The following is a 20,779-nucleotide window of genomic DNA, read 5'->3' as shown; positions in this document are numbered from 1 at the left end:
GTGATATGGAAGAATCGTGGTGTCGCTCTGTGTTTGACCATTTTATTTTATTACAGCATATAGCTTATTATCCACAGTGAATATGTACTACCTGTATATTCTGTCATAACAGGAAGAAGGTGTTGGAGGACGTCCAGCGTCTTCTCTCCCCTGAGGACATTATTAACGAGGTAGTGTTTGACCTGGAGGACCCCAGGTAAGTGCTAACAAATCAGCCACTCCCTGTATGACTGATGACCCTCTATCACACAGGCGGTCTTCATATGTCCTCATCCCCCTGCGGATTGATAATGGAGGTCTGCCATACTGTAGGTGTACAGGACGTCTGACGGCGGAATACCCTTCACGTTCCACGACAAATGTTGATTTAGCGGAAACACTTTGTCAGGTGGATGTGGACATGTCTGTTAAAAGCCCTCTTGGCTCTCCTGCAGCACCTGCCTGTTTTGACAGTGGACTGCAGAACTGCTTTTTAAGTGCAGCAGAAATAGAGGGTGTCAGTGGAATAGCGTGGATACCGCCGCATCCTGACCGGCGCTGCATTTTTATTGCATGCCTGATATCAGGAGCATGAGCGGTCACAGTTGTCTAGGTGATATGCAATTTGAGAAATCTCAGGTGCCATTTTCTGTTACTGGTCATGCTGATAATGGATGGGTCCTGCCACAGTAGAACAAAAGCTCCCACTTGTAAATGACCATGACCTCGCTAGTCATCGGTGCCTTTTCATGTAGTCAGCAATACTCTGGATTAACTGATTGATTTATTCAATTTATTTCACAGTTAACAGTAGAAGGCTGCTCAGTACGTACATTAAGAATTATAGAGGGAAAAAAGCCCAAATAGTTGTTTCCACACAAAGTGTGACCGTCAACACATCTTCAGTAATATATATTTACAACTATACCTAAATGTACCATTCTGACTACAGTTCAGACGAGCCAGTTCCAGTGTACCTTGAGACAGAATGACTCCACCACTATCTCAGATTTTTGTCTCTATTCTCTGATGACTGAGCAGTTTAAGAACCTTTTCTTCTCTGAGTACAGGACCAGATTGTTGCATTGACTAAACTGCGAGAATTGCACTATGTTATGTTTAGATGATCAAAGCAATGCACTCATGATATTTGACCCAAAACTTAGTGGTGGAATCAGTGATCTTGTGGTTAAAGATGTTTACAAACCAGTTGTTTTGAATGCCAGATTTAGTGGGTTACAAGTGTGATCATTTTGGAGTTCTGTACTAAGCGAAAATCACAAATACTGTTGATAATAGTATCAAAGCAACAAAAAAAAAAACTGTTAGCTCTTGAGCTCCCTCTGGTGGAGCTTTGGTTGGTATCATTTATACAGCTAAAATGTGTACATGTTGACACATTTTGGGGGCATTATTATGGGCAATATTGTAGTTAAGCCTTAACTGTCTCAGATTAGTTCTGACTTGTTTATTCTATGAGCTTTGTACCTCATTCATGAACACCTGATGCACCTTTCCTCTTTCCCTCCATCCCCAGCAACCAGTGTTCATCGGATCATTCTGGCTCCTTGAGCTTTTTCTCACAGTTTGAATGCGGGAATCTGCGAAAAGCCGTTCGCATCCGCAGGTATTGTTCTCTGCCTGTTTCCGGTTCTTTCCTCCTACCTTGCTGTGATATGACTACAGGCAGCCCGTTCCCGTCGCAGCTCATTTTCACAGCTTTCAAAATAAAATAAAAATGTTTCTTTAAGGTTTCCTTTCTGGTTTTGTTTCTGGAATCCCGTCGACATATTTCACATCAGATTGCAGGTTTAGTCTGTACATGGACTGGAATGTCCTTAAATAATACAACAGGGCTTGGTAAAACAACTGTGCTATAGAAAAGATAAAATACATTTGGAGAGGAGAAATACTACTTGCCTCATAGGGTTGGCTGTGTTCCAAATGGCATTATACCCATTGTAGTCTTCTACATCTGGTCTAAAGTACTGCACTAACATTAAGAGATCATTTCGTCTGACTTCAAACCCTTCCTCCTCAGTCATGAGTATGATCTGATCCTGAACGCGGATGTCAACTGCTCCCAGCACCACCAGTGGTTCTATTTCGAGGTCAGCGGCATGGCGGCCGACATACCATATCGCTTCAACATCATCAACTGTGAGAAGGCCAACAGCCAGTTCAACTACGGTAAGCAACTGTATCCCGGATAAATAGCCAGCCTCCCCGGGTGAGCGCTGAGGTAGATGATTTGTCAATATAGACCTTTTTGGTTTGTCGGACCCCCTGTGTTGTTGATCTGTTGTGGGGTGGGGGGGGGGTTGCTGGGTTCTCCTCAGTATGGGCCCCTTTCTGCGGGGTGTCAACCTTGGTCCCTCTCCTTACTCACACTTAGCGCGCCCCTCCCCAGTCCCAGGCACAGGAGTCTGGCGGAGGGCTTCTCGATGTTTCATTCGCGCCCTCACCGTCCCCGGTTCTAAGGCTCAGCGGTGGGCCTTAGACAATTGCACTTCCTAGAAATGTTAAATTGGCTATATATCTTTGGACTAAAGTACAATGGCATTTTGAAGTCCCCAAGGGAGAAAGCCTTCTATAGATGTAGACCTGTGGTGTGCACTCTAATGAAATGTAGGTGCCTCCTGCAGTGGACCTGTTGCCTTCTAACAGCGTCATATTCTGTGTAGTGTATGTTGTGTTCTCATCAGGTATTGTGAAACACAGATTGGATGTCTGTCTGTCTGTCTCCTTGCCCGTCTATGGCTGTGTTTCTGTTACTGTCTGTTTATCCCCAGGGATGCAACCGGTGCTGTACTCTGTCAGGGAGGCTCTGGAGGGACGACCCCACTGGGTTAGAACTGGGACTGAGATCTGTTACTACAGGTTAGAACTGGGACTGAGATGTGTTACTACAGGTTAGAACTGGGACTGAGATGTGTTACTACAGGTTAGAACTGGAACTGAGATGTGTTACTACAGGTTAGAACTGGGACTGAGATGTGTTACTACAGGTTAGAACTGGGACTACACATCTTTTACTACAGGTTAGAACTGGCACTACACATCTTTTACTACAGGTTAGGACTAAATTGAGATCTGTTACTACAGGTTAGAACTGGGACTGAGATGTGTTACTACAGGTTAGAACTGGGACTGAGATGTGTTACTACAGGTTAGAACTGGGACCACACATCTTTTACTACAGGTTAGAACTGGGACTACACATCTTTTACTACAGGTTAGGACTAAATTGAGATATGTTACTACAGGTTAGAACTGGGACTGAGATCTGTTACTACAGGTTAGAACTGGGACTGAGATGTGTTACTACAGGTTAGAACTGGGACTGAGATGTGTTACTACAGGTTAGAACTGGGACTGAGATGTGTTACTACAGGTTAGAACTGGGACTGAGATGTGTTACTACAGGTTAGAACTGGGACTGAGATGTGTTACTACAGGTTAGAACTGGGACTACACATATTTTACTACAGGTTAGAACTGGGACTACACATCTTTTACTACAGGTTAGGACTAAATTGAGATCTGTTACTACAGGTTAGAACTGGGACTGAGATGTGTTACTACAGGTTAGAACTGGGACTGAGATGTGTTACTACAGGTTAGAACTGGGACTACACATCTTTTACTACAGGTTAGAACTGGGACTACACATCTTTTACTACAGGTTAGGACTAAATTGAGATATGTTACTACAGGTTAGAACTGGGACTGAGATCTGTTACTACAGGTTAGAACTGGGACTGAGATGTGTTACTACAGGTTAGAACTGGGACTGAGATGTGTTACTACAGGTTAGAACTGGGACTGAGATGTGTTACTACAGGTTAGAACTGGGACTGAGATGTGTTACTACAGGTTAGAACTGGGACTGAGATGTGTTACTACAGGTTAGAACTGGGACTACACATCTTTTACTACAGGTTAGAACTGGGACTACACATCTTTTACTACAGGTTAGGACTAAATTGAGATCTGTTACTACAGATTATAACCGGAGTGAGATCTGCTAATACAGCTTAAACTCAACTAAGATCTAGTCTTGAGATTAATAGGAAACTTTACCATGGAATTTGATGCCTGAAAACACCATTCAATATGTATGTATTCAGTGATTTCTAGGTTGTAATTGCTTCTTGGTTACAGTGCGCTTTATACTATCTGGCAATTCAAATATTTTTATTGCTGACTAAATAGAACTATCCTTAAGACAACATAAAAGTACAACATTCTGCAACTTAAGTAATTCTGCTTCTTTTGGAATAACTTTGTCCATGCAGAAACAACTACTACCCGAGCCAAGGCTGGAAGATCTGCTCCTTCTACACCCTGACATTTACAGTGACCTTCAGACACAACCAAGACGTCTGTTACCTGGCCTACCACTTCCCCTACACCTACTCTGCCCTCCAGGTACACCACTAAACACCCAGCTGCTTGTGTTTGTTTGTGTGCTGGCGGGTGGGTGGGTGTGTGTGCGCGCAGGTGGGAGTTCAGGGGGTGTAAGTTTGTGTTTCCGTGCATGTTGGTGAGTGCATAGCACCGCACCAGCCTCGAGGTGGTCTTGACATTTTCCTTTCGGAGCACGTGTTCAGCGTGGTTACTCTGAGGGTCTCTGTGTGTGTTTGAGTTCTGCTCGTGTCAACCGCTCCCGGGCCCCGGAGCATGGTGGCCGGTTCGTTTACGGGCCGCTGGTTCTGGCTGTGTTTCAGAGCCACCTGCAGGGACTGCAGCGCTCCGTGGACCCTGACAAGGTGTTCTTCAGGCTACAGAGCCTGTGTGACACACTGGGCGGAAACCCCTGCCCGCTGGTCACGGTCACCGCCGTCCCGTCCTCCAAGAGCTGGAGAGACCTGCACCAGATGCGTAAGTCTACTGAACCGCAACCTGCAGCGTCTTCCTGCGTTTTGCAACCGTTGCGTGTTTATTTGTGTGTCCCCGGGTGTGTTCGTCACATTGTGACCTGTGTTTGTGTGTTTGGGGGTGGGGGGTGGTTAGAGTGAGCTCGATGTTGGCAGTCGCTCAAAGAACCTCATAGCGCGATATATGACACAGACACCTCCTGTCAGAGCTGGAGTTTTGATATGGAGAATGCAAGGTGCTAGGCTCTACGCCAGTGCCAATGTTTGAATCTCCTGGTGATACACTGCTGGAGTCGGAGGAGAAAAGGAATAATACTTGAGCGTTCCTGTGAACCCATGTCAAACAAATGGGCCCAGGGGAAGGTGAATGAGAGTGGCTTTGCCGTGCGACATGCAATCACTCTGAAGGACTGCATGTTGGTTCCTGGGCTTTCAGGCTGTTTACAGGTGATCATGACGCTGTTGGAATTAGATAGCACGTGTCACAGGACCGAGACGGACAGACCGAAACGGGCAGATGGGCGCTGAGTGACTTGATGGATGTCAGGGGGGATGTAAGGGAGGGAGATAAATGGGGAGGGAAAAACCAGGGCTGTGCCACCAAAGAGGGCTGCGCTGTCTCCATTCTCCCCTCTAGTCGTTACCTCTGCGGCCTTCCTCCCAGGCCTCCTCAACTCCAGCCTCCCCAGCCAGCCGGCACCTGTGTTGAATATTTAGTGGTGACAGCTGCCCTGCCCTCCCCTTAGCCAGCATACTAGCATATGGCTGACGGTAGAGACACAGGGATGCCTTCTTAGATCTGCACTATTTGTGCTGATAATGGAAACCTCAAGGGGAGCAAGAATGTAAGCCTTGATTGGGTACCTGCTGCCTTTATGGCGATCAAAAGGACGGTCGCTAGTTGTGTTTACCGGTAGCTGCGAAGATAACAGCGTAATGTTGTTGTAGCTACAATGTTTACAACCCATAAAGATAACACTGTAGTAAGCCACATAAAAAGCTGAATAAAGGTCCCTGTCGGGAATAGTGCTGGCATTGTACCACCTAGAATATAGCGTCACCAAAAAATCCAGTTCTGGGGCTTTTGTTATCAACAAAATAATGTGTTAAACCTGAGATTTTAGTGCCACTTTTGCCACTAGTGGGCAGAAATCACAGAATGCATCTTTAATGAATAACCTAACATGAAGTACAAACAAATTTGTTTTGAGGTGTCAGGGATTTTGTACTGAGTTGGTATCTGTAACATTCTGTCAGCCTGAAACAAACAGTAGACCTTCTCAGTTTTTCTTCAGTGTATCATGGCCATGCCATGATGTAGTTGTACGTGCACTAGTAAAACCGTACATGTTTTGAACATACAGCATGCATCTTGGACAAATCAATCTGAGTTTGTCCTCCCACTGCCACTGCTAGCACATCACTCTGAAGCTCTCTGCTGTCATCCAGCCCAGCTAGACAGGAAAGGTTGCTTCAGAAGCATTGCTGTGGACTCATTTCCATTACAGATATTAAGAGTGCTGTCATCCACTGTCTGTCAACTGGGGACCTGACCTTGTGATTTCTAATGCTTTACTGTATATCTTATAAAGGCCTGACTGTACAGTTGGTAATTTTGCCTCTAATTCCATGTTTCATGGAGCTGCCATGACAACCTTGTGATGGGATGAGGAGGATAGTTAAGGTGGTTGGCACTGACATATGTCCACATTTATGTATTTGTTCTATAGCACATTTGGAGCTAATGTTGGAATTATTCACAATTAACACACTGTAAGTCAGTTGCACTCCAGATCACCTCTACTGGATTGGTAGTTGGATATAACATTGAACTTTAATTGAATGCTGATACTGAATCAATGTTAATCAGCTCTCCCACACCCATAACAACAAATAAAGAATAATATTTTAGTGTCTTATAATATAACAATTAAAGCATTTTGTCTATGTAATGAATAATGGCAACTCTACCAACATTTCTCAGTTGAAAAACAGTATTGTACCAAAACAAAATAAATGTATCAGAGGACTATGACTGTATACATTGAAATGAGCACAAACGTACATCTCTCGGAGGAAAGGTTAGTAAACAAAAATCCAATAGATGAACAGATTTCCTCTGTAGTAACAACATCATGGGGATCAAATCAGGACACAACTATAAAAGGCACATACCTATATGGAGCTCTACTTTTATACATAGTTTACTACATTTGTAAATACAGAACAAACAATATGTAGCTAATGTAATTATCTTCACATTAATCACATTGTGTGTATTGATATCATCACATTCTGAAATTTGTGTTCTCACTACAAATACTTTCTGTTTATAGACTTTCCACAAACAGTCCCCAAACGAAATATGGAAAGGTCAATAGAATGAGGAAGCAAAAGTAATATGAATGCATTGGCCATAATTCACCCTGAAGCATAGCTCTGTGATAGAAGGTCTTGTGATATCTTATATTGAGGTATCCAATTTGTGATCAAGGCTTCATGGCAGCCATTCCCAGCGGACTTGACACAGTCGATGTTGAGTTATATGTCTTCCAAAGCACAAAATGCTGTCTTGGTTCTGTTCAAGCTAGCTTTACCTGGAGGTCTGGGCCGTAATTCTATAGGCTATAGACCGGAGGGTCTATAGCCTTCTACAGTTGTGCTCAAAGGTTTGCATACCCTTGGAGAATTTGGTAATATATGTACCATTTGTAAAGAAAACATGAGTGAGCATGCAAAACATGTCTTTTATTTCTTATTGGATTCACATTCAACTCTAGGTCATAACAGAATGGCACAATCATAAAACAAAACATGGCATCAAAGAAAAAAATGAACTGACCCCTGTTCAAAAGTCTGCATGCCCTTAGTTCTTAATACTGTGTATTGCCTCCTTTAGCATCAATGACAGCATGCAGTCTTTTGTAATAGTTGTCTATGAGGCCCTGAATTCTTGCAGGTAGTATAGCTGCCCATTCACCTTGGCAAAATGCCTCCAGGTCATGCAAAGTCTTTGGTCGTCTCAAATGAACCGCACATTTGAGATGTCCCCAGAGTGGCTTGACGAAATTAATGTCAGGAGACTGTGATAGCCACTCCAGAACCTTCACCTTTTTCTGCTGTTACCACTGAAGGGTCAACTAGGACTTGTGCTTAGTGTCATTGTCGTGCTGGAAAATCCAAGAGTGTCCCATGCGCAGCATTCGTGCAGAACAATGCTAATTGTCTGCCAGAATTTTCTGATAACATGCTGCATTCATCTTGCCATAACTTTTCACCAGATTCCCCATGCCTTTAGAGCTCACACACCCCCAAAACATCAGTGAACCACCAGCATGTTTCACAGTGGGAATGGTATTCTGTTCACTACAGGCCTTGTTGACCCCTCCCCGAACATAGCGCTTATGGTTGCCAAACAACTACAGTGGGGAGAACAAGTGTTTGATACACTGCCGATTTTGCAGGTTTTCCTACTTACAAAGCATGGAGAGGTCTGTACTTTTTTATCATAGGTACACTTCAACTGTGAGAGACGGAATCTAAAACAAAAATCCAGAAAATCACATTGTATGATTTTTAAATAATTAATTTACATTTTATTGCATGACATAAGTATTTGATCACCTACCAACCAGTAAGAATTCCGGCTCTCACGGGCAAACAGACTCCAACCTCTCCACAATGGCCAAGACCAGAGAGCTGTGTAAGGACATCAGGGATCAAATTGTAGAAAGGCTGGGATGGGCTACAGGGCAATAGGCAAGCAGCTTGGTGAGAAGGCAACAACTGTTGGTGCAATTATTAGAAATGGTAGAAGTTCAAGATGACAGTCTCCGTCGGTGTGTGCTCCATGCAAGATCTCACCTCGTGGGGCATCAATGATCATGAGGATCAGGAAGTTAGCCAATGACCATCTGGATGATCCAGAGGAGGAATGGGAGAAGGTCATGTGGTCTGATGAGACAAAAATAGAGCTTTTTGGTCTAAACTCCACTCGCTGTGTTTGGAGGAAGATGAAGGATGAGTACAACCCCAAGAACACCATCCCAACCGTGAAGCATGGAGGTGGAAACATCATTCTTTGGGGATGATTTTCTGCAAAGGGGACAGGATGACTGCACCGTATTGAGGGGAGGATGGATGGGCCCATGTATGGCGAGATCCCTCAGTAAGACCATTGAAGATGGGTCGTGGCTGGGTCTTCCAGCAGGACAACGACCTGAAACACACAGCCAGGGCAATTAAGGAGTCCTGGAGTGGCCTAGCCAGTCTCCAGACCTGAACCCAATAGAAAATCTTTGGAGGGAGCTGAAAGTTCACAATTCCCCAGCGACAGTCCCGAAACCTGAAAGATCTGGAGAAGGTCTGTATGGTGGAGTGGGCCAAAATCCCTGCTGCAGTGTGTGCAAACTTGGTCAAAAACTACAGTAAACATATGATCTCTGTAATTGCAAACAAAGGTTTCTGTACCAAATATTAAGTTATGCTTTTCTGATGTATAAAATTCGTACACTCACCTAAAGGATTATTAGGAACACCATACTAATACTGTGTTTGACCCCCTTTCGCCTTCAGAACTGCCTTAATTCTAAGTGGCATTGATTCAACAAGGTGCTGAAAGCATTCTTTAGAAATGTTGGCCCATATTGATAGGATAGCATCTTGCAGTTGATGGAGACTTGTGGGATGCACATCCAGGGCACGAAGCTCCCGTTCCACCACATCCCAAAGATGCTCTATTGGGTTGAGATCTAGTGACTGTGGGGGCCATTTCAGCAAAGTGAACTCATTGTCATGTTCAAGAAACCAATTTGGAATGATTCGAGCTTTGTGACATGGTGCATTATCCTGCTGGAAGTAGCCATCAGAGGATGGGTACATGGTGGTCATAAAGGGATGGACATGGTCAGAAACAATGCTCAGGTAGGCCGTGGCATTTAAACGATGCCCAATTGGCACTAAGCGGCCTAAAGTGTCCCCCACACCATTACACCACCACCACCAGCCTGCACAGTGGTAACAAGGCATGATGGATCCATGTTCTCATTCTGTTTATGCCAAATTCTGACTCTAACATCTGAATGTCTCAACAGAAATCGAGACTCATCAGACCAGGCAACATTCTTCAACTGTCCAATTTTGGTGAGCTTGTGCAAATTGTAGCCTCTTTTTCCTATTTGTAGTGGAGATGAGTGGTACCCGGTGGGGTCTTCTGCTGTTGTAGCCCATCCGCCTCAAGGTTGTGCGTGTTGTGGCTTCACAAATGCTTTGCTGCATACCTCGGTTGTAACGAGTGGTTATTTCAGTCAAAGTTGCTCTTCTATCAGCTTGAATCAGTCTGCCCATTCTCCTCTGACCTCTAGCATCAACAAGGCATTTTCGCCCACAGGAGTGCCGCATACTGGATGCTTTTCCCTTTTCACACCATTCATTGTAAACCCTAGAAATGGTTGTACGTTAAAATCCCAGTAACTGAGCAGATTGTGAAACACTCATGCCATGCTCAAAATTGCTTAAATCACCTTTCTTTCCCATTCTGACATTCATTTTGGAGTTCAGGAGATTGTCTTGACCAGGACCACACCCCTAAATGCATTGAAGCAACTGCCATGTGATTGGTTGATTAGATAATTGCATTAATGAGAAATTGAACAAGTGTTCCTAATAATCCTTTAGGTGAGTGTATGTCATGCAATAAAATGCTAATTAATTACTTAAAATCATACAATGTGATTTTATGGATTTTTGTTTTAGATTCCGTCTCTCACAGTTGAAGTCTGCCTTTGATAATAATTACAGACTTCTACATGCTTTGTAAGTGGGAAAACCTGCAAAATCGTCAGTGTATCAAATACTTGTTCTCCCCACTGTATGTGATAAATGGCTTCATATGATCACTGTCCTTAAATGAAACAATTTTTTTTTTGCATAATCAGTCATTTTCAAAATCTATGCCAAAATGTCAGCATTTCTGCCAGGATATGCAAAGTAATGAGCACAACTGTATCTCACTTGAGCTCACAGACCCCCTGGGTAAATTCGTAAGTAGAATTTGAACAAAATCAACAGGTTGATGTTCTGTGAACTAAACACAGGGTATTTTGTATTTCTTGACGACAGTTGAGTATAAAGTTTTGCTAAAGTGTTTCTTAGATACAGTGCCCTTCAGAATCTTTGGCACACTTTCTAAAGATGAGCATAAAAGGCTATGGAAAGAGAGACATTTAATCTTTAATTGAGGTAAAATTGTTCAAAGCAAAAACAATCAAGATCTTAATCTATTCAAAAACATGTGTCACAATATTGGCACACCTGCATTTTGTACATTGCAACCTCCCCTTGCCAAGATAGCTGCACGTACTCGTGTCCTGAAATTTTATGTGATTTTTGTTAGGATACGGAGGAATGCTTTTGATCATTTTACTGCTGGAAGATCAAATGAAGACCTAGTTTTAGCCTCCTGGCAGAGGCAGACAGATTTTGGTCCAGAATCCCCTGGTGCTTGACAGAGTTAATGATGCCATGTATCCTAACAAAGTTCCCAGGGCCTCTGAAATCAAAACCTAGCAAAACACCACCTATCAACCACCACGTTGGGGTTTAGGTTATTTTCTGCATGATGATCCCTCTTTTCACGGCAAACCTACCTCTGTTGTTTATAGCCCAAATGCTCTATTTCTGTCTCATCTGACTATTGAACCCAGTTCCAGTCAATGTTGCAATGACATTAAGCAAACTCCATCCTCCTTACTGTGCGTCAGAGCACAGTAAACTCACTTGGGTCCTCTTCTAGCTTCGGTTAATCACAGCTCCATTTGATTTAAACTTGTTAATTATTGCCTTAATAGTGGAGATGGGTATTTTCAGGCGTGTAATTTTTTTTATATCCATTGATTAATTCATTGAAGGTCAACAGCCATTTGTCTCATTTCATTTGTTTGTTCTCTGACCTTCCCTGTGTTGATATGAAGATGAGTAAGGGAATTTGTGTGACACTTTATATTTATACCCCAGTAAATTCATGGAGGTTGCACTCAATTGAGATATTGGTGTGTACGTACTTTTGGATTCCTGTGACAAGCATGATGAGTATAAACAACACTGGTATGGCTGTGCTCATTAAACTCAAGAGTTTAATTGGTTCCTTGTTTATTTGCCAAGTCATCTGAATTAGCTGTAAACACGGAGGATGATTTGGTTTCAACAATGTGTTAGTGTGGGTGGAAATCTATTGTAGGAGTCAGAGAAGTTTGTCTTAGACACTTGTCGCCTCATTACATAATTATCTGATTGAAATCTAATTTCAATCGGATCAAATGTCTGGAAATATGCAGAATTATGATACAAATTAGGGCATGTGAATAAATACGCGGTATTGCTGTTGAGCATTGAAAATATGGCGTGTTTGCAGTAGATTCACTGAATAGGTCTTCGTATTTTCACCATCTGCTCGTTTCTGCTCAGTATGTCTCCTGATAGTGGACAAGTCCCTCGTAACGCTCACATCTATCACACCCCATTGGTCAGATAGCCTGGTCGAGGTACATTAGGTGAAGATAATGACTTTGATATCACATGAATAATAGACTTTGCTCCTCATCACCCCGCAAAACACACTGTTGCCACATTGTTTAGGGAACTAACTTTTATCATGTGTTTTAGTGAAATGCATGTTCTGTACAGTATAATGTAGATGCAGCTACTGATGACGTGCAGTCATTTTGTCCACCAGTAGAGTTATAAGCTACAGTACACATTGGTGTGATTCGTGACTGATTAACTCATAATGGTGTTTTCTGGAATGTCTGAAATGGATTCAGATCAGAGCTTTAGGCAATGTTGCAATAGCTTTGGAAAGGTCGATTTATTCTCACTTCAGAATCGCAATCACCATTATTCACTAAGTACGTTTACACACGCCCAGAGTTTGACTTGGTGCATTAATGTTGTTAGTGGTAGACAACATTTGGGGGCAGAATACAGAAAATCAACGTATAGTTGGCATACATTTATGCACAATGGGTTGTGATCATAACATTAGCAGGTAACATTTTGGAGGAGGCACAATTGGGTGACCAACATTTTGTTATCCTGTATCCTGATTCAGACATGAATTGTGTGTTTACTGTACTGAACTCATAATGATGTTGAAACTCATTACATCAAATACTTCCTGGACTGATGTGGCTCTCTGTAACCCTGGTAAGTAGACACAATCATTTGTTGAGGTCTGACTGATGGAAGCTATTGGAGTGAAACTAGTCTGACTAATGATATTGGTACTCATGCCCCTCAACAGCCCGGCACATTACATTCTCACACTTAGGGAAAAAAAACGAAAAATATTACCTCCCCTTAGATAGCTTTTGGACACACTGTCATGCTATTCTAGATTACGTTTGATAATTAACAACCTTTGAAATGAGCCTGAGCGCAATTGCACTGGAACATTTTTAATTAATAAAATGGAAAATTAAAGCTGCATTTTCATAAGCTTTTGGGGGCAAATTCATCTTATGATTATCAATGGACAACCCTGATTTGTACTAATTAGACCAGATTTGCATATAGTACACAGGAAAGGATGACAGAGATTGGTTTTGATTGCTCAAGGCCTCCTTTGTACTTGTGCATTTGCGTGCATGGCAGGCTCTGTCTGCCAGCATCATGTATGACTCACCCCCATTTGATCAGGGATTGCTTCAATTTAAAGTTTCAGTAAGTTTCCATGTCAGCTTGTTGCCTCCTCCTCCTCCTCTCAGGTGGTACTTTGAGGTCACTGCTGCTGCTGTTTGACAACAGTTTGAAAATGTTCTGCTGCTGGGGATGAGACAGAGGTTTCGGTCAACATAGTGTCAGTCTAGTGAATACTAAACCAGGACTTGTCCTGCATAGGAAACCACCTAATACCCTCTTTGAACCAGTGTGGGGGGAACAGGACCATCCATTTGGTTCTCCTTTTAGCTGCAATCCTTCCTATTAGGATTTGTTTGATCTGTTATTGAGGACCATGCGAGTGATGGCACATCATGGATGGAGTGGTTTGATCTTCAAAGAGCTTTATGAGAATGGGGACCGACAGAGCTTTGAATCACAACAGAAGAGACCATGGAACTAATGGAAACCCTAGATTCTTTACTCAGACAAGCGTTTCACTGTATTTTATCAAAGGAAAACCATCCGAGTGCTGCTCTTCTTCATCTCAGTTACACCAAGTTCCCACCAGAACACATTTTTCTGCGGTCTTTTGGTTTTAAAAGCAAGCGTTTCAGGGCCAGATGTTTTACCTGGTAGAGTGTTAGAGTGGCCCAAAGGGACTAAAGTGGGGCACTTAATCACCAAGGTACTCAGGTAGAAAGCCCTTAATGGAGCCTCCAGCACTGCTTAAAGCCCATGAGAGATGACCGATGCCCCTGTCCAAGTAGGGCCATGATAGAGAGGAGATGCATCAACAACCGCCTCTCAGTAAATATAGGGTATAAACGTTTAAAGGGCCAGTGCTGTCAAAATATTGACCTTTTTAAATAATATTTTACCACATTAACATTTCAAAATAACAGCCTGTTATTGGTGAATTGGTGAATATGCCTTTTTGGGTAAGAGCTGCGCAATTGCTTAGCTAAGAGCTTTGGAAATGTCTGGAATTTATATGCTAAGGTACTTTTTTGCCAAATGCCTGGTAACTAGGTAGATTTTATTCGTGTAGAACAATGACTGTTCATCTGGGTAAGGGGGTGAGCTCTAGACCATGCTATAGATGCAATAATGAGGTCAGTGGACTTTACCGCATCTACATAACATCTGACAGAGCATTTCAAGACCTTAAGAGGCTCAGGGGGGAAAAACTAAACAAATCAAATAGTATATGTTTAAGTTATATTAAAAAGATTTTCTTTTGTTAAACAAAATGATGATTTCCATAAATTTAATAAAAACGTAATCTTCATGTGGCCAGTGTGAAATGGCTAGCCAGTTTGCGGTTGGCACCGATTAGATACAACAAGTACAGTACAACAAAATGCAGTTAGCATCTAACCAGAAGTGCAAATAGACGAGTGCATTTCAATCCGTTGTCACTTGGGCTGTGGATTTGTGGAGTAATGGTTACGATGCTCTGTGGGTGACTGTTTTAGCGTGTTCAGGGTACTGCTGGTTGGCACCCTCATGGGGCAGCAGAGAAGTGGAACGATGGAAATGAAGCTCTTTGGTTGACTGTTTTAGCGTGTTCAGGGGACTGCTGGTTAGCACCCTGCATGGGGCAGCAGAGCAGGGAGACTTACATTCATGTGTCCACAAACAAGCCATTCCTCTCAGGCATGTTCAGTCTAACGTACAATCAATTTCTAGCATTTCCTCCTCTTAGAGAAGTTTGATAATAGGGCAGCTTGTGGTGTAGTGCATTATAATGGAAGCGTAAGAGCTTGTGGGGAAAGATAGCTGAATGTTAATGGGATTGACAGGCTTTTATGGTGAATGTGGTGAATTGTACTTTTAAAGTGGTCATTTTCTGAGTGTTTCAGTTGCCTTTAGTGCAGGATGATAACTCACTGGCAGTGAAATAAAACACATTTATATAGTGGTTTAGAGCAGTGGTTCCCTATAGGACATCACATTATTTACAGAATAATCTGAAGAAAATGTTCAGTATTGACTGTTGGCAATGCAGCAAATACTATATATTAGAAAAGGAAATTACATTACCAACTTTTTCATTTTAAACAATTATTATAATAATTTCTACACATTTTTTACTTGGTATAATATTTCTGACTGGAATGCTTGTATTTATATTAAGAATATTGACATGATCAGACTCTAACATAGTAGTATCTCATCATATTTTGAAGTCGTTACACTTATCCAGAGCGACCCACAGCTGTGACTTCATTCATTTGATCATTGTGCTCTTGCAGCTTATCTACATAAGCGGTATATATCAGCACGTAAACAAACACACACGGAACACATCCAACTTGGAGCCTGTACACACACACACACACAGATCACACACGCACACAGACATTTCCAGCAGGTGGTGAGTTAGCGCAGATAGCCAGGAAGCGGTAGGGGATGGAAACAAAGGCACACCAGTTCGGTGGGTTCTCTCTATGACAGCTTGGCTGATGATGCCGGTGAGCCAGAGACAGGTCCATATCAAAGAGGAAACAGACAGCCCACATGGCCTGGCTGTGGGCACCTCTCTACCCACTGTGCTGAGTGTAGCTAGGTAGCTTGGCTTGGCTTGTGTGGGATTGGCAAAGGGAACTGTTGATGACCCTGATGGCTCGCTGCCTTTCAGAACGCCTACACCTCTCCAGGCTTCACACTTTACACTTTTTTTATGTGCCAAGACCGAGCATTATTAGGCCCTGAATAGAGAGGAGAAATGGAAATGGGGTCAAGATGATTGTAGCTCTCTGCAAGAGCCTACTCTTGTATGTTGTACGTTTGTCTCTGTGGCTTTCCAGCTATGAGTATATCCTATTGTTGCAGTTTGTTTGATGCTGTTCTCATAAGGAGATATTGTAGGTACTGTAGTTTTGACTAAGAGAATGGGAAATAATCCATTGCTCACCCTGGATATGCTACCTGAGACAAAATTGTGTGTGTCTGTGTGTGGGGAAAGAGAGCGCATGAGCAAGTTGCAGAACCTCTTTCTTCTTTTGCAGGGGATTGAGCCTCATGCTTCAGGGCTAATGTGATATTTATCATTCTAAATCTTTCGGTCTCTTCCACAAGATGCTTGCATTCCTATTCAATTACTTTTGTACATTCAATCTTCTCCATTTCACTTGGCAAAACCGTCGAATAAATTGTATGCTTTATGGTGCAAATATGTTTTATTAGGATGAACTAAACAAATAAATAATTACAAATGTAAACAGAATGGGTGCTTCCACTGAATAAATGGATATGTGATAGCCGTGCACATCCAGCCAATGGAAGTGCATTTTGGATGTCCTTTTGAATTGAATTGTGGTACCAAATTTTCTAAATAAGAGAGAAAGGTTTGCTTTATAATGTAGACAAATTGTTGCTCCCAATATATTGAATTCCTTCAAGAGGTGGGCTATTTTCCAATTTGCTGAGCTATTTGTCGATGAAACCTCCCTTCTTTTACTAAACATCAAGATCCATTTTGTATAAGATTAATTGTCATTAGGGCGTGGTCCATCAATTGTATACATTTCAATTAAGTTTTTCCGTTATTTTAATGTCATATTACTACACTCAGTGCATTATTATGCATTCGGCCGGTCTCAAATAACATATCATTGTTGTCAACACTGCACTGCCTACAGCCAAATTATGGCTTGTTTTATAAAGGCGAAAGTATGAGAATGCTGCTGTATCTCATTTAGTTTTACAAAAACAAATGACTTATTACTCAAACCTGATTGCTCTGGCTTACTCACTAGAATTCAATTAAATGTAGAAATTAAATGAAGTGCCTCAGACCTATAACTTTAAAGGCCTTGCAGAAACTCATTACTGAGTGATCAATGCAGGAGTCGGAGGAATTTGTCTCTTCCGTAGCTGTCTTTTGTGAAGTGGCAGCCCTGGCCACAATTGCCGTGCTAAATTAAAATTTGATGTGCTTCTGAAAGTGTATCCATCTTCTCCCGCTTTCAAAATCGAAATGTTCCCAAGACCTACTGTATAGATAGTGCCCTATAGAGAGGTGTATGGAATGCATTGCACACTTCAGAAATGTTCTTTTCTCTCTGCTTGCAAGGCTTGAGTAAACCATAACAATGCGTGTGTTTAGATATGTGTTGATGCTTTACAAATAGCTTTGTTCTGGTACGATGTTACATTGAAGAAGCGGTGGCTGAAAGATGTACTGATCTGCTGTAGAGGGTGTAATTAATCTCTTTCAGTGTGGATATCGGCGAACAGCGTGTAAACCTGTCTCACCCTCCCTTTCCCTCCGCCAGGTAACCGTCCTTGCGTGGTGTTGACAGCCCGTGTCCACCCTGGGGAGAGTAACGCCAGCTGGGTGATGAAGGGTACACTGGAGTTCCTGTGTAGCAGCGATCCCCGAGCGGAGAGCCTGAGGGAGGCCTACATCTTCAAAATCATCCCCATGCTCAACCCTGACGGGGTCATCAATGGCACGTACGTAAGCCGCACTTCAACACACGCCCTGACCTTTGACCTCTCTCCTCAGACCTACACCTGTCACACGCCCATGTCAAGGATTTAGCTAGGCGTCTGGGGTGTGAACCTGTGTGTCCAAGTTGCCACAAGGTGGTCGTACTGACACGGTGGGTTTGCTTTGCCGAGTGAATGCGCGGCATCCGGAAAGAATGCCGCTCATTCTTAACTCACGCTGAGTGAGTGTCAGCCGTGGGGTTGGTGTCAATTCCGACACAAAGTTAGGAAGCAAATTCTGCAGTTTGGCACGTGACGTTGTTGTGTTGTAACCGTGATGTGTGTTCCCCCGTTAGTAGGACACCAGCACTTAACAAAAGCTACAACGTTATACTGATCTTATTCATGGACTGGAGGCAATCGATAATCCTCTTCAAAATCTCCGTACCCATCACCGACGTGACTCCTCACCGACGCCACGTGGAAACTAGATCCAGTCAGAGCCGCAGTCTTTTGATTATCACCAGGCTAGTGCTGAGGGAGCACTACAGAACAATCATTGATCCGAATGTAGCCTATTACACACTGTTTGTTTGGGGCTGGAGAGAGATGGAGTCAATAGCCACCACTGCTTGGTGCTGTGTCATGTTGTCTCAAACCATTAGCTTTTCTCTACTCTGTCAGCGTTTTAGAGGCCACAGTGACAGTCCAGGATTATGCTTTTAAGACGACAATAAACAATGAAGGTGTCTTCTAAATGCTTTATGCGGGTGGAAACAATAAAACATTTGAATGTGAACGATTTATCTTCACATGGGTCTAATATGTACTTCATTTTCTGAAATAAATGACAAGATCCCCATTTTATCCACAACTCTAGTATGCTTCAATGTTGAATTTATTCTGTCACTGAAGAACAGACATTATTTCGATTGGTATTGGACCTTTTTCAGGTCGTACACCACTGTAAACCACAACAACTTAAAAAAGCCAATGGCATTTAGATAGGTTCACTAATAGAGATCACACTAAATGGTTACAAAGTGGTGATACTGTATGGAAGCAGAATAAATATACTTGGCATTCTTCTATGTAATGTAGGCCTAGTTATATTCAGAACTTAGAGAAATGCGTCAGTCTATATACAAAATATCAGGAAAAAAGGAAAAAATTCAATCCCTTGTAATGCAAAAGAAATACAAAAAGGGGTTTAATCTCTAGTTACATGTTTAGACCTCTTGGAGAGGTGGAGGAAATGTATCTAAAAATGCCTCAGTCAATATGTCCCCCTCTGTGCCATTTCATTTGTTCAATCTCCATGTAGCAGAGAGAAATGTTGTGGTTTGCCTTGGAAAAATGCCCAACAAGATGCCTTTTGATATAATTTCTCCTTATGTAGTTCCTATGTTCCATAATTCTTGTTTTGAGCGCTTTGAGCTTTCCCACATACTGTATACTAGTCCACATGGGCACCTAATTAAATACATTTTGTGAAGTAGAATATTTAGCCTTTTGTTTGAATCTCTTTGCCAGTCTCTTGGCGATTCAAAAAAAATGATGTTGTAAGCAATTGGAGTACAATGCCCAAATATAATTCCCATTGGAAATATCACTGAATGTGTCTACACTGCAGATTGACCACAGCTTAGCCCAAAATAACAAGAAAGTCATACCGTGATTACATTGATACACAAACAAAAACAGATCCGAACTTTTCCAGCATAAACCATTGTTTAATTTCCTTATTTGTTCCTTGTTTGTGCCTATGATTTTCATTTTCCACACATCATGGACACCCAATTATTCACAGCTTCCTGCTGGTTCATTCATCCCCTCTCCTCCCCCTGTAATAACTCTCCATGTTGTTGTTAACATTGTGTTCTCAAGTACCTGTTAAACATGGGTAAAAAAAATATGAAGTGTTGGAAAATTGTTTTTAGCATTCAGTATCTGACACTCCCTGACACCATCAGAGAGGACTGTCACAGCCAAGGGATCAGACATTATTGAAGCAACCGTGGCGCAAATAGGGTTAAGTGCCTTGCTTACGGGCAGATTGAAAGATCACCATGATCACCAGTGCTCTGGCATTCAAACCAGCAACCTTCAGTTACGAGCCTATAAAAAGGAGCCCGCTAGGCCACTAGGCCATCTGCTCCTTTTCTGTGGGCTGCAGTTTGAAATATATCTTCAGCTTGCATTTCCAAAATCCATCTTCCATGGTAACTGATAGCAGTGTCAATTTGTTTGTGGTTTTTGGGAACACAAACAAGTGCAGTTGTTTCACTGTGAACTCACTCGACTCTACTGCTATTTGACTCACACATACAGCATCAAGTACTGGGCCTTCAGATATAATTGCTTTGAGTCTGAAAGCTCAGTTTGTGTCAAACAGCTCTGCACTAACCAAAGGGTGAGTGTGACGTAAACTGGGCTGACCTTTTGACTAACAGCCATTTGCTGTGCTGTTACCTTCCTGATTGCAAAGACGAAGAGTGATGCTGACGACAGTCTGCTAGTTGCTCGTCTTTAGCTGGGCACCTAACAGTAAGAGGTGAGAACAGAAAGGTGTCTGTCAGTAGGGAATCCACTAGTCTGAAACCAGGGGTTAACCACATAGCCACATCCTCTGTCTGACAGTGACGTTCACTGACATCTTTCATATGAAATCTGCCGTGCTCTTTGCTGCAACATTGTGCTGAGCCGTTCATGTCAGAACAATCTACTCTTTGCTATTATGTTTTTGCTGTGAAATCCAAGGAGGCTGTGAAACTCAGTGTATCTTTTATACCTTCAGTGAGAGGTTTTGGAAATTGGCAATAGCA

The 20,779-nt window shown here is 42.4% G+C and overlaps 1 protein-coding gene across 1 annotated transcript in view; it reads left to right on the top strand.

Annotated features, from left to right (window-relative positions):
* Nucleotides 1-20,779, top strand: part of LOC105018600 (cytosolic carboxypeptidase 4) — a 150,405-nt gene that overhangs the window by 56,187 nt on the left and 73,439 nt on the right. Inside the window, exons 13-19 of the mRNA XM_034288062.1 lie at nucleotides 113-196; nucleotides 1,517-1,606; nucleotides 2,021-2,169; nucleotides 2,772-2,859; nucleotides 4,278-4,410; nucleotides 4,710-4,863; nucleotides 17,798-17,978. Coding sequence (XP_034143953.1) covers nucleotides 113-196; nucleotides 1,517-1,606; nucleotides 2,021-2,169; nucleotides 2,772-2,859; nucleotides 4,278-4,410; nucleotides 4,710-4,863; nucleotides 17,798-17,978 — 879 coding nt within the window. The remainder of the gene's footprint in view (nucleotides 1-112; nucleotides 197-1,516; nucleotides 1,607-2,020; nucleotides 2,170-2,771; nucleotides 2,860-4,277; nucleotides 4,411-4,709; nucleotides 4,864-17,797; nucleotides 17,979-20,779) is intronic.

The sequence above is a fragment of the Esox lucius genome, chromosome 19 (assembly GCF_011004845.1).
Source record: "Esox lucius isolate fEsoLuc1 chromosome 19, fEsoLuc1.pri, whole genome shotgun sequence".
NCBI classification, from domain to species: domain Eukaryota; kingdom Metazoa; phylum Chordata; class Actinopteri; order Esociformes; family Esocidae; genus Esox; species Esox lucius.
This window is presented reverse-complemented; position numbering and strand designations above follow the sequence as displayed.